At 41.5% G+C, this 17,299-nt stretch overlaps 1 protein-coding gene across 1 annotated transcript in view; it reads right to left on the bottom strand.

Annotated features, from left to right (window-relative positions):
* cicb (capicua transcriptional repressor b) overlaps nt 1-17,299 on the bottom strand; it is a 47,188-nt gene that overhangs the window by 8,873 nt on the left and 21,016 nt on the right. Inside the window, 13 exon segments of the mRNA XM_088999413.1 lie at nt 168-376; nt 1,740-1,813; nt 1,815-1,904; nt 2,488-2,621; nt 3,706-4,537; nt 6,375-6,472; nt 7,418-7,556; nt 8,801-8,985; nt 9,073-9,205; nt 9,579-9,761; nt 10,936-11,047; nt 11,398-11,566; nt 12,478-12,627. Of these exon segments, the coding sequence (XP_088855539.1) occupies nt 168-376; nt 1,740-1,813; nt 1,815-1,904; nt 2,488-2,621; nt 3,706-4,537; nt 6,375-6,472; nt 7,418-7,556; nt 8,801-8,985; nt 9,073-9,205; nt 9,579-9,761; nt 10,936-11,047; nt 11,398-11,566; nt 12,478-12,627 (2,508 nt within the window).

The raw sequence follows: 17,299 nt of genomic DNA on the forward strand, positions 1-17,299 counted from the left end.
TCGATATAACGAGACTTTACTGTAACCGGGACTATCGATATATCCGATATCGATATAACGAGACTTTACTGTATAAATTTTGATTATAAAAGTTGAAAAAAAAAACTGAACCGCGACCATATTTTTAAAGTAATAAATAAAACGGCGCAATTCACCGTTGCACTAACCAGAGAGCGGTTGAACCAACGTCTGGCCAGGCGGCGGGATGGCGGTGAAGCCAAGGGTGGCCAGTGGAGGTGGCACATATGCCGAGCCAGATATCGGCAGCGCTTGCTGGGGTGCGCAGGAAGACGACGACGACGACGATGTGGCTGCCGTCGTGGATACCAAAGGCAGATTGGACGCCATCCCGGTTGTGGATTGCACGTAGGTGATCCTGAGGAGTTGAAAGGATCGTTTTAGTGGAAAATGTTGACCGGGTTGAACTATGTGATAGATACAGGAAGGAAGCTGGGTGGAGAGAACAAAATTAGAAGCCGCGCAGAGGATGCGTAGTGCTACACGTGGGAGTGTAGCCGAGAGGTAGCGCGTGGGGGGTGGACGGCCGAGGCGGCGCAGGGGCCACCAGGAGCATGACTAACGCATCCAAAATAGAGCAGATCCGCCATTGCTGTATTTCTCCTTTTTTCCCCTGGCCCCTACACACGTGCAGAGTCTCCAACCGATCCTGCTTATCGCATTTGGACAAAAGACAGGGATAAAAATGGAGTGAACCATTTTTTAGAGAAATTTTATTGTACAAGTTTGATCAATTTGTCTGTCCAATGCATGACTCAATTGTGATTTTGAGTTCTGGCTATTGTTCCAGTAAATCCATATGCACTGTGCAGGTGACGCATATTTTTTTAAATTTTTTTTTAACTCTAACTCTTAACTGCCAGACAATGTTCAAAAAATGTGGCCACTCCGGTGCCAGGGTTTTTGTCATTGTCACAGAAATTGCAGAACCAACAGAATATTCAGCTATCTAGCTATTATCTATCTAGCTCTCTATTTGGCTAGCTATGTATTAGCTATATAGCTATCTAACTAGCTTTCTATCTATTTGAGTTACTTCTGGGTTGAGTGAACGCTGGCGCGTGTGGCTGCCGCTGCTCACCCACAGAAAAAGGTGCTTATAAATCAAATATTAATATTAATATCAATATCAATATCAATATCAATATCAATATCAATATCAATACCAATACCAATATCAATATAAGTATCAGTATCAGTATTAGTATAAATATATTGAGTTTTAGCACTACATGAACATTCAATTCAACATAACAAACCTTAGACTCTGTTTCATCGGAAAAAAAAGAGTTAATTCCTAAGTTACATAGGTCTGGAGTTATCTGAGCTGGAAATGGGGGTGGCTGTACAAAATACAATGCAATATATACATATTGGTTTATATAGCGCTTTAACAAGAGCTAACATGGACAAAAGGCAAATGCTGCCCCCTCGTGGAAGGGAAAAACATTTCCAGAGGTCTGACCAGCGCTTTATCGGCAACCCCCGCAAGAAAAATCAAAACCCGAACAATTTTGGGAATGGCGCTGCACGTCATGCTTTTCAATTACCAAATAAATTTGGGAATGGCAGAGAATGAGTTAATTTGCCCCTAACGTCTGGACGAGCAGGCAAAATGTAGCACGAGCAAGAATGTGCTCCGAGTGTGATTTATTGTTCTCTCTTCGTTTTCAAAAAAAAAAAAACAAATAAGAAATGCGTCCGAAATTTCGTCTTCACACCTGGTGCTTGGAGGCGGCAGCAGAACAGCCTGCGAGGGGGCCGCGGGCCCTGGAGCCATGATGGCGGCGGCGGCCCATTGTCACAGGGAAAGGGGTGGCGGGGTGGACTGCCCCTCCTTGAGGCAGCTGAGATTGGACCACGGGCATGGGTGCGATCTGGATGATCTAAATACATTGATAAAGAAGTCAATAAATATGTGCATAAAGAAATAAATATGCGCATAAATAAATACATTGATAAATAAATACATTGATAAATAAATAAGTAAATAACTAAATAATAAACAACCCACACACATAAACAAATACATAAATAAATAAATATGTGCACAAATAAATATATGGGTAAATTGATAAATTCGTAAATAAATAAATAATAAACACACACATACAAATAAATATGTGTATAAGTAAATGTGTATAAATAATTAAATATGTGCAGAAATAAATACATTGATAAGTAAGTTAATAAATAAACAATAAACACACATCTAAATAAATATGTGCATAAATAAATAAACGGATAAATTGATAAATAAGTAAGTAAATAAATAATAAATACACACATATACATAAATAAATAAATGAATACATAAGCAAGGTGGGTGTTTTGCATTAAATAAACAGATAAATTGATAAATAAGTAAATAAATAATAAATATACACACACAAATAAATGAATAAAGAAAAGATAAATAAATAAATAAAAGTGGGGGTTTCGCATTGTGAATAATTTGCGTAAACGTACCTTGCTTCCCGTTCCGTTCTGGACAGGAAGAGGCGGGGCCACAAGAGGAAACTGCTGGGCAGGAGCAGGCGCGGTGCGAACAGTCGCCATGGGGACAACCATTTTACCCTGGAGCACCGGGGACTGCGTTTGCACTGAGTGGCGGAAAAAAGAATAAACGTTTTATCGATGAAGTCTGATTGAAAATGTCAGTCAAATGTCGAGTACTAATTTTCACAACTAATGCGGGGTAACACTTGTAATGATTTTATTTAAGAAGGGAGGGAAAATCCTCAAATGTGATCCAATCATCGGAATGGACGTAGTCCAACGAATCAGAGCACGTCTTCATGTCCATAAATTCACATAAAAGTCATAAGACAACCTGAAGAAAGAATGAAAATACAGTGAAACCTCGGTTTACGAACCCCTTGGCTTATGAACTTTTCGGTTTACGAATGTTAAATTTATGAAAATTTCACCTTGGCATACGAACTATTTTTCGGGATACACACGGAGCGCCACAATGAGTGATGTGTCGTTCGCGAATGAGCCCGTTCTCCTAACAAGAAAATGGCAGCCGACTTTTTTTGGGATATGAATGAATGAATTTTGGAATGGATAGAAAACAGTGAAATTTTGACTCGTTTCAACTTTGAAAGTTCAAAAGCAAAGTGTAGACCGCAAGGTTAAAATATTCCATCAATCAGGCTCCACAAATAACCCACACAAGCCATCTGTACACTTGATGCAAAAAGCTATCAACCCAGCTAAACAGAATGCAATTGATGAGGAACTAGATAAAATTATCGCAGAGAAAGCACCTACAAGGGATCATTCCTCAAGATAGTGAAAGAAGAAGACTACGTTCCTCATCAAGTGTTTAATGCTGATGAAACGGTCACTCCATTCCATCAAGCCATCAACAACCATCACAAAGGTAAATAAAACACCTTTATTATACAGTACAGTTTATTATTTAATTATAATACCGTAGCACATTTATTACACATAAAATAAGGTATATTTTGTGTAGTTTTAAGGCTTAGAAAATTAGAAAGGAGAAAATTATGTATTATGGGGACCTGGGAACGGATTATTCTCATTTTAATGGTTTCCTATGGAAAATTAGTATTTGGGGTACACACTTTTCACCTTACACACTCTGTCTGGGAACCAATTAAGTTCATAAGCCAAGGTATCAAGGTAAGGTAAGGTAAGAAGATGGATGATTTTTACCTCTTGTACCTTGGCTGGACGAATAACACACGAGCGAGCTCTGACTTTGTTGCTTCCCATTGGCTAAGGGCACGTGAGTGGGCGGGGCTGCGGGCAGGTTGAAGAGACCGGACGGCTGACAGAGCTGCTGCGGCGGACTCTTGGGATTGGCGGGGAGCGTGGGGAGGATGTACTGCACCTGCGTGATGGCCTTACCCCCCGGGGAGGAAGCGGGGAGGAATTGGGGCTGGAGAAGGGGGAGCGGCAGGGGGCCGTTGGAGTGGCTGTTGGAGGACTGGGGGTGGGAATGCGGAGACGGCGTGATGAGCTGCACGGCGGGCTGCCCCGCTAAAGCGCCCCCGAGGACGAGATTCGTCACCGGGGCGGAAGAGTAGCCGCCCGGCACGGCGCCCGCGCCGCTTCCCGGGGCCGAGCCGATCAGGAGTTGCGGCTGCGGAAGCGTCAGGGGCTTCCTCTCGGGTGGGTGCGGGCTGGACGTTGCCCCGCCGTCTCTCGTTTTGCTGACGATGGGGAGCGGCGTGCTGATGACGGGCCGCATCACGTTGGTCAACACGGTGGAGGCCACTCGCACGGCGCCGACGCCCAGCTGGGAAGGCGAGGCGGGGATGAGCGACTGGCCTGAGAGGGAGAGAGGGGAGGCGTGCACCCCTCCCGCTTCACCGCCGAAAGAATCGCTGAGGTCTCCTTCTCCTCTCTTGCGGGGGTCGGAAAAGCCCCCCGAACGGCCATCTTCGTAGCGCTTGCCGCTGGGATAGGAAGACAGGGACACGCTTCGCCCGTGATGTGAGGAAGAGGGGGCCGATGTGGAGCAGATGACGGGGGCGAAGACTCGCTAGGAAGGAAAACAGACCGCGATTGATCGCATATGACGTCAAATCGTAGCATCCCATTGAATTAAAAAATAAATACAAACGGAAACAGAATTCATCCCTTGCAGCCCTGGAACTAAATTTGCTTGACCGTGTTTTTAAAACCGTGTGAATTTAATCTGAATGATTTTTCAATGAAAACAGTCGGACAGTAGAGATATACAGTAAAGTCTCGTTATATCGATATCGGATATATCGATAGTCCCGGTTATATCGATACTATTTCTATGCACGCACGGAGAAAATTACATGCAAACAGGGTCGGATATATCGATAGTCCCGGTTATATCGATATTTTTTCGGACTCCCTTGAATATCGATATAACGAGACTTTACTGTATATGTACAGTGAGACCTCAACTTACAAACACCTTATCTTACAAACTTTTCGTCTTACAAACGTCAAATTTCTGAAAATTAAACCTTATAATAAGCACTATTTTCATAATACACACCCACCACGGCTGGCGGAGTGATCTTCGGCGGAAGCACACGACCGAACAGCACCAGAGGTTAAGTTACCAACAGTCCTTATGGAAGGTGACTCTCCTTCCATAAGCCATCAACGACCATCAAAAAGGTAAATAAAACTATTTTACAGCACAGTTTATTTCTTTAATTACAGTCCTCATGTAATGCGCCTCTCTTTCCAAACAGCAATTCCCTTTGACCTTCGACCTCCAATGCCATTCCATCAAGCCATCAATGACCATCACAAATGTAAATAGTGACTTTATGATACAATGCAGTGTATTTCTTTCATTACAATACAATAGCACATTTATTATACATAAAATAAGGTATGTTGTGTGTAGTTTTAAGGCTTATTTAGTTGAAAAGTATATTTTATGGAAACCCGGGAACGGATTATTCCCATTTTAATGGTTTCCTATGGGAATTTTTTTTTTAGATACACACTTTTCGGCTTAAACACTCTGTCTGGGAACCAATTAAGTTCGTAAGTTGAGGTCTCACTGTATATATATAGGGCCAAAGCTACCAGCAAAAATTTTTAGTTTGCTGACGAAGCCTCTTGGATAAGAAGCGAAACACTTTATTGAGATGGTTATGTGATGTTTTGATATCTGGATCAGATGATGCTCAATGTGATCATGTTTTCCCTTTTCTATCTGTCCTCAAAAAAATTCAAAAAAAAAATCAAGGCTTTTGGATACGGTACCATATTTCCCGCACTGTAAGGCGCACCTAAAAGCCTTTAATTTTTTTTTCAAAAGCTGACCATGCGCTTTATAATCCAGTGTGCCTTATATACAGAAAATATTTTTAAATACAGTAAAGTCTCGTTATATCGATATCGGATATATCGATAGTCCCGGTTATATCGATACTATTTCTATGCACGCACGGAGAAAATTACATGCAAACAGGGTCGGATATATCGATAGTCCCGGTTATATCGATATTTTTTCGGACTCCCTTGAATATCGATATAACGAGACTTTACTGTATGTCCTCCGTTGAATGTGCGCCTTGGAGTCCGGTGCGCCTTATGGTCATAAAAATACGGTAACTTGCATTTTTTTTTGTCAAAAAAGAAGAGTTTTTGACTTCCTAAAAGCATCTGACTTGCCATCTTTCAAGTATTCACGAAGACAACATGACCTTAAATGCCACCAAACAAGTGTGACGTGATCCTAAATCACTTTGATGTAAACACAAGAGAGACGCCAACTGAGTGCGTTTTCTGCATCGATCCCGTGACTGCAAATTTTTGCGAGCATTCGACAAGCAGAGGTTTCACTCTACCAAGAAGGAACTCGTGGGGAGATGTCCGCTTACCTTCTGAGCGCTCTCGTCACCGGAACCTCTCTCGCTGTCACTGTCCGTTACCCGCTCCTTGCACTTGAGGTCAATGGAGCTGCTGGGATAAGGATCCTCTGGAGAAGAACAATCATTACGGTGATATTTGACGTCCATTCCCACAATGTCAGTATATATTTCGTGAAAAGAAGGTCAATTCAAGAATGGTTACGAAAAGCGAGGCGCAGTGAGTAGTTTTTCCTCAAAAGCGACTACAGTGATACCTTGGCTTACGAACTTAATTGGTTCCCAGAAAGTGTGTAAGGCGAAAAGTGTGTATTCAAAACATTAATTTCCCATAGGAAACCATTAAAATGAGAATAATCCGTTCCCAGGTCCCCATAAAACATAATTTTCAACGAAATAAGCCTTAAAACTACACACAACATATCTTATTTTATGTATAATAAATGTGCTATGGTATTCTAATTAAAGAAATAAACTGTACGGTATAATAAAGTCGTTTTATTTACATTTGTGATGGTCGTTGATGGCTTGATGGAATGGATAGCTTTTTGCATAAGTGTCTCAAGGAGCTCTGGGTTGGACATCTTAGAAGTTGTGATATTGCAACAGCAACAGATGCAGGCAGACACACTAGAAACTTCATTAATAGCTGGTTCTCTTGCTTGTATGTTCTCTTCAAATTGTACAGATGGCTTGTGCGGGTTATTGATGGGATATTTTAACCTTATGTGATTTCTTAACCTACCAGAGTGCCTTTGAACTATCAATAAAGTTGAAACGAGTCCAAATTTCATCTTTCTCCAGCTCCTTGTTAGGAGAACCGGCTCGTTCGCAAATGACACATCACTCATTGTGGCGCTCAGTGTGTTTCATGAAAAATAGTTTGTATGCCAAGATTATATTCTCGCGAATTTAACGTTCGTAAGGCGAAAAGTTCGTTAGCTAGAGCGTTCGTAAGCCAAGGTATCACTGTACTAGCAACCTTAATTTCCACTTAATAACTAACATATAAATACAAAAATAAAAATAAAAAAAAGTTGGTTTTGGTTTCTTACCGATGACATCATCATCACCCTCCTCCTCACAGATGACCATGCGCTCCTCGTCGCTGGTCATGTCCTCGCTGACGCCGCGATGTGACTGCGACAGGGGTGGAGCATGGCTGGAAAATTGGCCAACTCCGTCGCCACACATCTTGACCCCAAAAAAACATTTTTAAACAAGAAGTAAAATAAACAAATTCAATAAAATACACGTAATAAATAAATAAATATAGAAATAAACTTGGCTCTTAAATGTGTTTGAAATGCCATAGCTCCAAATTATTAAAAAAATAATAGTCAAATCCATATTGGGCAAATATTTTTGGGGAAATCTCTAAAACCTGATGTGCTACAAAAATAGTGCTTTTTTTCCATTTCTGTTAAAAATATATTTGGTGATACATCAAGTCTTCGTTGATTAAACATGTCTGTTGACTTCATATCAATTTATAATGTGCAGACCGAATGTGTCAAAAAAAGAAATATCAATAAATTTGTGCTCCTTGCCTTCGTGTTCAACCAATTAAAAGATTACATCCCCGAATGACCATTTTTTTAGGACAAAAAGATAAATTAAAATAGAACATTGATGCTCTTCTCTTGTTGAACGTTGACATTAACATCATATTATTGCAGCTCTGGTGTAAAACCAACCAATCAACGTACTTTTTATTAATTTATTTGTTTATTTATGTAATTGTTTATTTGGTTGGTTAGTTGGCTAGTTGTTTAGTTAGCTATCCTGCTAGCTAGCTAGCTAGTTGGTCGGTTGGTTAGCTACATAGTTACATAGCTAGTAATTGAGTTAGCTAGTTTGTTTGGTAGCTAGTCAGCTAGTTTTAATTGTTTATTTGGTTGGTTAGCTGGCTAGTTGTTTAGTTAGATAGGTAGCTATCTAGCTACTTGGTAAGTTGGCCAGTTAGCGTGTGTTAGGTTAAAATATTCAAAGCTAATATTAGCATGAACAGTTACCTTTTAATTTCAACGATTATAAACGTAATCATTTCCTTTACGAGTTAGCCGGCTAGCTAGTTTGAGAGTTAACGAGTTAGCTAGTTCGTTAGTGAGCGATTTAGCTAGTTCGTTAGTTAGCAAGTTGGCTATTTAGATAGTCAGCAAGCTGGCTAGTTAGTTGGTTAGCTAGTTAGTTTAGTTGGTCGGATAGTTATTTAGTTTTGTGTGTGTAACATGTCATATATGAAGGCGCTTATAAATGAAATGTATGATGATGATGATGATTATTATTATTATTATTATGAAAAGTGCTTAATATAAAAAAGAAATGTGGACCTTGTACAACACCAGCTTGCACTCACTCACACACTTGAACTAATTTTTTAGCTCAGCTGTGAGCGAGGGATGAAAATGGGAATTTGGGTGCAACCTCATCTTCACCTGCGCCAGTTCCACCAGGGCTTGCGTATTGCCTCTGTCGCCCCTCTCCATGCTGTGTACGGCACTTTGCGAAAAGGCCCTGGGACGCGTCAGCTGGCTCGTATGACCCTCTGGAGTCTGATTTCTCTCTGACATGCCCGTCAGACCCTGGCCCACCACCCCCTTCATCTCCGCAGAATGCAGCTCTAAGCAGAAGAAGAAGAAAAAAAAAAAAAGTGGCGTTACGGATAAACTCCGAGAGTCATTTCATTGGATAGTAGTGTGAGACCAACCGGTGGATTCGGACATGCTCCTCTCACGGATGTCTTTAACCCCGGGGACACCGCGACCTTCGGAGCTGGACTTCTTCCTGTCTTTGTTGCACCACTTCCAGTCTGGGTGAGCCTTAAAGTGGGCTTCTTTTACCTGGGGTAAGAACCACTTTCCAAATAAATGCGCAGACGTGTACTTTTGAATGTCTTGGGTATAAAATACTATTACGTATGTTATAATAAACAAATTCTTTGACGTGGTAATAATATTCTTAAAGTATGTTTCCAGTAGAAGCGAGTGAGTCGGTTGAATGTACGTCATGTTTTTATTTGAGCCAGGAAAAAATGTGGTTAAATTACAATAAAATGCACTTTGGCAAATAGGGAACAAGCCATCAAAAATCAGCTTCAAGCTGTTTATTGGCACTGCCTACTGACATTTAATGTAAAATTATTATTTTTTTTAAGAATAATAACAATTACTAATTGTGTATTTCAATTGAAAAAAAAAAATGTTGATCGTGTACCTGGAAGGCTAAATCGTGGTACTTCTGTTTCTCTTTGGGTCCGAGGGCATACCACCACTCGCCCAGGATCTTACTGACGGTTCTGTTATCCTGGTTGGGGTGGCGTTGATGAACCAACGCGCGATGGCGCTTGCTGAAGATCATAAAGGCGTTCATCGGTCGCCGAATGTGGTCCTTCTCGCGCTAGGAAGGACAACCAAAAATTATACTTCATCATTTCACGTAGCTTGTGCCTTGATAATACCTATAAGGTGAACTGAAAAGAAAAAATACTATACAGTGATACCTCAGCTCAAGAACTTAATTGGTTCCCAGAAAGTGTACGTAAGCCGAAAAGTTCGTCTACCAAACATTTATTTCCCATAAGAAACCATTAAAAAGTAGAATAATCTGTTCCCAGGTCCTCATAAAACAAATTTTCTATTAAATAAGCCTTAAAACTACACAAAATATACCATATTTTATGTATTATAAACGTGCTATTGGATTGTAATTAAAGAAATAAACTGTACGGTATAATAAAGTCGTTTTATTTACCTTTGTGATGGTCGTTGATGTAGTCGCCTCTTGATGATATCCGAGTGAAGTTGCCGTGCTTTCTCGGCGATAATACCCTCACTCACTGTCCCCTGCTAGCTGCTTTTCATTAATGCAAATCAACAGAAGTTTTTCAACCTCTTCTATTGCCTGAGACCGTTGCTTTGACAACACAGAAACACCCTTAGCCACAGGTACTGTAGCAATGGTTGACTTAGCATACTGGTACTGGGGCGCTAAGTCACACAAACGCACATCTCGTTCGCATTTTTCAATGATCTCCTTCTGCTCGACCGTAATTTTGTTTTGTGTCCTCTTCGGCTGAACACTAGCCTGTGGTGGGGTCTTTTTCGATAACATAAGGATGCACAAAACCAGGTTAGATGGAGAACATTGATTCGCTGTGGTGACCCCAGAAGGGAAAAGCCGAAAGGAAAAGAAGAATAGAAAAAGTACTCCACTCGATAACAAACCACATCTGCACTCACAGGTAGGGGGTGTGGAAAATTAGTCCGCCAGCCACACTGGCGCTGTTCGACCGTGTGGTTTGGTGTTCATCCGCCGAAAACTACTCCGCTAGCCACCATGGCTCTGTGTGGTTTGATTTGTCTGCCGAAAACTAGTTTCTTAGCCAAGACTATACCCTCGTAAATTTAATGTTCATGAGGTGAAAAGTTCCTGAGCGAAAGCGTTTGTAAGCACGCATAACTGTACTCCAATGTTTTTTTTTTTTGTCGCTCTCTTCTTTACAAATTCAATTGACAAATCAAACAGCAACACATCGGAAAGCTTGATGACGAATACATACGCAGAGTCTTACCTTTCCGGGACTACTCTTGTCCCCATCTTTGGGAAGCGCGCCGAGGGATTGGGTACGTCGCTTAACGGGAGACGTAGAAAGGGGCTGCTCGGGCACAACGCCTGGAAGGAAGCTACGGCATTGCAAAAACACGCGTTATTTCAAGTGAACTGTCACATCACACGCCATTTATGAGTAATACAATAAAGTCTCGTTATATCGATATTCAAGGGAGTCCGAAAAAATATCGATATAACCAGGACTATCGATATATCCGACCCTGTTTGCATGTAATTTCCTCCGTGCGTGCATAGAAATAGCATCGATATAACCGGGACTATCGATATATCCGATATCGATATAACGAGACTTTACTGTATCTATATTTTATGTGCTGCTTTGTTCTGGTTTTGAGCGTTCCCAATGGCCACATGAGTGTAACTCTAGCGAATGGAAACGTGAAATGCTCAAAAGAAGACATACGGGTCATCCACGTCGCTTTCTGTGTCACTGTCGGGCTTCTCCCTTTCCATGTCCGCTTTCTCCTTGTCCGACTCTTCAGGTGCGGTTACGTTCCGAGTCGGGGGGCCCCTTTCCAAAATGGGAGGTGCCTCGGCGGGCTTGGGAGGTGGTTCCGCCCCCGGTTGACAATCTGAGAAAAATGACATACGTGAAACATTGATGGAAAATTCAGTTCTGAGTATAAATTGAACCAAGTTAGCCAGAATGCATCAAGAACAAGAGAAAAACATGTAAAAAAAACATGTATAATTAACAATGGACGATAGATTACCTTTGTTTCACATAAACTGAGACCCGCAGTTCTTATATTGAAAATCTCAACAAATCTGCTTTTGAATCGTGTTGACAGCAGTGAAAAAATGTGAACTCGTTCGCTGCCATCAACAGAAGGGAACGGGCATTTTGGATGTCAATCAGAGCTCGAATTTTGATTTAGAGACGCTCCCCAACTTACGAACAAGATCTGTTCCGAATGGTCGTTCGTAAGGTGAATTTGTTCGTAAGTAGTTTCAGTGCTATATTTTGTCCGGAATGCATGTTTAAGGCTTATATAAGTATGTTTACGGTTTATCTAAGTATGTTTCAGAATCAGAAGGCCTTTAATAGTCCCACAATGGGGAGCAAGGTTTATATACAGTAAAGTCTCGTTATATCGATATCGGATATATCGATAGTCCCGGTTATATTGATATTTTTTCGGACTCCCTTGAATATCGATATAACGAGACTTTACTGTATTTAAGGCTTGTATAAGTAACCTGTATTGGTTTGTACTGAAAAATAAACATTTAATAAAATACATGCTCGATAAAGATGTGCATGTACAACTGGAGAGAATACTATGTTACAACAAAAATGTTCGTATGTACTGTTGTTTGTAACTCGAATATTTGTAATTAGGGGAACATTGTCTGTACTGTATGCAAGTTGCATCTGAGAATAAATCACATGAATGGCCAAACAATGAAAAAATATATATGATTTATAATGCGAAAAATATGGTACATGGGGCGGGAAAAAAAAAAGTTAAAATGGGCATACCTGTCTTTGGAGTGGTTGCATTGGGGTGATTGACAGGGTGTAGGCCCTCCCCCGGTTGGGAGGCGGAATCTGATTGGGTGGGTGCCAGGAAGGGCACTAAAGAATGCCAGGGAAAAACCGGAACGGACCGCGGCTCGACGTTGGTCCACACTGTGGAGAGAAGATATGGGTTGTACAAACGGAGGGTTGAGGGGTGCACAAATGGATCCTGAGAGAGATTTTATTAGGTCAACAAATTACTGTCAATTTTAATTTTAAAAGTATTTTACACAGAATTTAACGTTATGCGTTGAGATAATAGCTGTCTTAACACATCCACTGCCATTCCCGAATTTATTCGGCAATCGAAAATATGATGCATTCCCTAATTTGTTCGGGTTTTACTTTTTTCTTGCGGTATTTGCCGATAAAGCGCTGGTCAGACCTCAGGCAATTTTCCCTTCCACAAGGGGCAGCATTTGCCTTTTGTCCATGTTAGCGCTTTGTTACAGCTTCAGCTACATAATTCAAAATGTATGTATTGTATAATTTTTGTATAGCCGCCCCATTTCAAGCTCAGATAACTTCAGACACATACACCTTTGGAATTAACTATTTTTGTAAGGTTTCTTACACTGCATTGAATGTTTATGTAGTCCTAATACTCAATATTCTGTGGGTCCAGGAATTTGAGTGAAAATGATAAAAACCCTGGCACTGGAGTTGACACATTTTTGCATGTCTGGCAGTGAATGAGTTCCTTGAGAGTTTTGAAAGGCACTTAGAAATGAAATGTATTATTATTGTTATTATTAAACATGTTTTTATGTCTTGCATAATCAGGAATAAATGTGTCGAGTTGAACACAAAACAGTGCTATTTCACAATAAAAAGCCATGTCGTATCATTCATTCATTCATTTCAGGAGTCCTGTTAGCCATTATGTTCATAAACGAATCTGAATAATTTGTTATTCATTGATTAATCAGATTTAAAAAAAAAACATGTTTCATCGGCTCCAGCACCAATGAATGAAAATTACCATCCCTTATTCAAAAACAGGACATTATTTAAAAATTGACAGTCCGAATAAAAAAGGGTTATAATTCATGCAATGTAGTGTGTGAGACTAATAAAGGCCGACCTTGCTTCCCGAAATCAGTTTGATTTCAACGTGGCCAACAAAAATGTGTGAATATTTGCTGCCAACAGGCAGAAATTCTGAGAATTAGAACAATTTTCAGTTCAATGACATCTCTAAAATGAATAAATCATGTAAATAATTTGATTAAAAATGTAATTGTCAATTAATTGCTATTCGTTGATATGAATAGTTTTAATCCACTATGTTTTTAAATAATGTACAACGCTGTATTTTTGTACCTTTGGAAAAAAACACTATTTTTTTTTGTTGGGGCTGAAAATTATTGATTGCAGTAACAGTCATTAAGATGATGGAATATGCTTTTGAGAAATTGTGAGTTAGTATCACCGTGGTCATGCAAAATAAATACATACATGTGAGTAGATGAACCACTGTCTACCATCTTATGGGTGCTGGGGAGAAACCATATTTGGAATTTGGGTCTTGATATCATCCAATACATATTGATTTATCAGAATCAGAATCATCTTTATTGCCAAGTATGTAGAACACACAAGGAATTTGTTTCCGGGAGAACATAACGCTTTAATACAGAATATAGCGCTTTAACAATCGCTGATGCTGTAACAAAGCGCTAAACATGGAAGTACAGGACAAGCTGTTCTCTGATATGATTCAAAAGCAGCAGACCTTTTTTTAGTTCCACTTTTATTTCCTTGTTTGCAATAAGTTATGAAAAGAATCCTTTTGTGGCATAATGAAGCCAAAAAATATAAACAACATAGAGGCACGACTTCCCAAATTTGGTTCCTTCCCCAGAACATAAACTGAAGATATATAAATTTACACATAGAGAAATGAAGATTTTTTTAAAGAGACTGATCATGCATTATATCGTGAGGGTCATATATTTCAATTTGCAGTTTTTTTTAATCCACTATCCTACTAAAACCTATAAATAAATATAAAAAAATAAATAAAGATGAATAACAGGGACTAACCAAACATGCTTAATCCTTGGCGAAGATACTGACGATTCTCTGATGAGAACATGGTGGTTAAAATCGATGACGGTTATCCCAAATAATAATCAAAATAAAATAAAAAAAGTCACGTTGGTCTTTTTTGACAGGTTTGTCTCTTATACAAGAGACGGTGACTAGGTCCGAAATGTGGATCTGCTATTGCCAGGAGTATTCTGTGGTGTTCCGTGTCATCCTTCACAGCAGGCCGAGTGTCGACTAGAGGTATTGTTTGGCTTCCAATGTGAAAGAAACGCAGTCGAAAGTTTCCAATGTGACAAAAACAACATTGAATGTGGTCCAGAGACTTGGTTCCCTCGTTTGGCTTTGGTCCAATTACCCCCTGTTGCCCTCCTCGGTTGTTTGTTTACATTAGTGCTGGGGCGTGGCGTTGAAGGGGTTAACGGGGCCTCGGATGGATCCACGGCCTAAATTACAACATCAATGCGGCCACCATGCAGTCTCCCCGGGCCATGTCACGATTCCCCCTGTGCTAAACCGAAGCTCCTTAAACACCCCGAGGCTGCTGAACCGTAGACAGAAGCGTAACGACGAGTGACTATTTTTCGGGGTTTACGTAAAAATGCCCCGGGCGGGCACCGCAGCTCGAACCGCCGCGGCGCCCAAAAGGGGAGCTGGTCTTCGGACACACCCCTGGTCGCCCACACGCCGCACAGACAAGACCCCAAAACGACGCGGGTGTTCTCATGTCTCGGTTAGTAACCACGGACGGCCTCCATTCCACTGTCCCTTTTGCCAGCTACTATCCGCTGCGCTCGTCGCAGCCCATCGAGGCGACGGATGGGAACGTTCTATTCCATCGAAACTACAGTGAAGAGCGAACGCGGCGGTGTTGTGCTGCTGTGTCCGTCTACCTGCTTGCTAGGTACGGTCAGATGTCGCGGACTGGCGCATTCATCCATCACAACCTGACCAACGTAGCCAGCACCATCACCGCCCCCGATACAAGACGGACAACCCGGGGTTACGATTCCGGTGAGTGGGCATCCAAAAACGACACCAACCGCCCGTTCCTTCTTCCTTCTTCTTTCCCCCTCCTCCTCCTCCTCGTCGGATTTAAAGCGTTACGGTGGTGGAAGACGAGAAGTAAGTAGTGGAGAGCGCCGCCGTCTACACGCAAGTTAGCTAGCCGCTTCTCGTCGACCACACCGCAGGCACGCGTCGTCCATTTCGGGGCGGGTTTTACGGTCCACCGCGGTGTACTCTCGGCCGAGGTAACTCGCTTATTTTTGTACCGGCCCTACGTTCTATTCTCTTTTTCCCCCTCCCCTCCGTCCTCTTCCTCTTGTTGTAAACTAGATTGCTTTGCTTTGGTTTGCTTGCTTGGCTCGCTCGCTCACATTGCCTCCACCCTCCCCTTCTCGCTCCTGTCAACCTCGCCCAGCCTTTGTCCCACCCATCATCCGCGAATCCGGTCGGGTATTGGCCAGAACGGCCCCCTGTCATGAGCCCGCCGTCCTTTCTGATTGGGCCGTACGTGCACTGGAATGTCAGTCATATGCAAATATAACCATGTTCCATCGTTATTGGCGCATTGTCGATTAACGAATCTAAATAGTGTTTAAAAAAGCAACACGGCTTCGACAATCGAACATTTATATCTCTATTTCTTCGAGAAACATTAACTGTTGTTCGAATTACGCTATATAGAGAGCGTAGTGCGGACAATTTCTTTCGTTTACACCCCCCCAAACGGCACGTACCATTGGTGCAAACTGTCGTAGTGGTATAGATAGACGTGAGAGGCGACCAATCAATAACCGATACTCAGATGTAGGACAACCAATGGGATTATAGGTAGTTTTGAAGGTCCCGCCTATTTTACAAACGCTCCAATTTGCGATCCTGATCGGAGGCGCTCGTGAGCTCTGGAGCGTCATCAGATTTTGTAATATTTATGTTAATGAAGCCTTTGGAATATATTTAATGTTTATAATAATTTATCTGCATAGTAGATTAAGAATCACACACCCCTGACAAAAACACACACGCTTTGCTCAGAGAAACACGATGAAGGCAATGAGACACGATTGATATCAATCTCGAAAACGACGACTTCTCAAACCATTGAGCACAGATGGACATTTTCAAAACAGACTGTGAAACGTTCTGATGCAACATGCTTACAAAAGTGGTGGGAGAAGGGGGGGGGAGAGGAGAGGAGGCCGCTCGAAAGAGAAGGAAACGGCTGAAACAGTCCATGAGTGGTCGGGTAAAAATAGACAAAGAGTAATTTTCACCAGGGGAGGAATGAACGGGGGAGGAGGAGAGAAAAGAACTTGTGAGTTCTCTCAAAACAGAGGAAGGCTGGTCGACCCCCCGATAAAGGGAAAAAAAACTTTAAAAGTCTCATGAGAACCGAACCAGGACATTGCGAACGATCGCTCAATGTGTTTCTCAAGCGAGATATATGAGTCATGCTGAGCTAGCACATCCAGACAAATACAATACAGGGACGGGTCGCCATTACAGTTAGTCCATCAAGAGTTTGAGATATGGCCAGAGATACTAGGCGAGATTCTGGCGCACTGCCCTCACTCATGAATACATTTAACCTGCATGTTGTCATTCAGATTCAGACTTTGTTTTAACTATAGAATCAAGTTACAGTCATACCTCGGTTTACGAACGCTTTAGCTCACGAAGGTGGCTGGCGGACTACTGGCGGACTACTTTTCGGCAGATGTACACCAAA

The sequence above is a fragment of the Hippocampus bargibanti genome, linkage group LG06 (genome assembly GCF_051943395.1).
Source record: "Hippocampus bargibanti isolate YZ-2025 linkage group LG06, ASM5194339v1, whole genome shotgun sequence".
NCBI classification, from domain to species: domain Eukaryota; kingdom Metazoa; phylum Chordata; class Actinopteri; order Syngnathiformes; family Syngnathidae; genus Hippocampus; species Hippocampus bargibanti.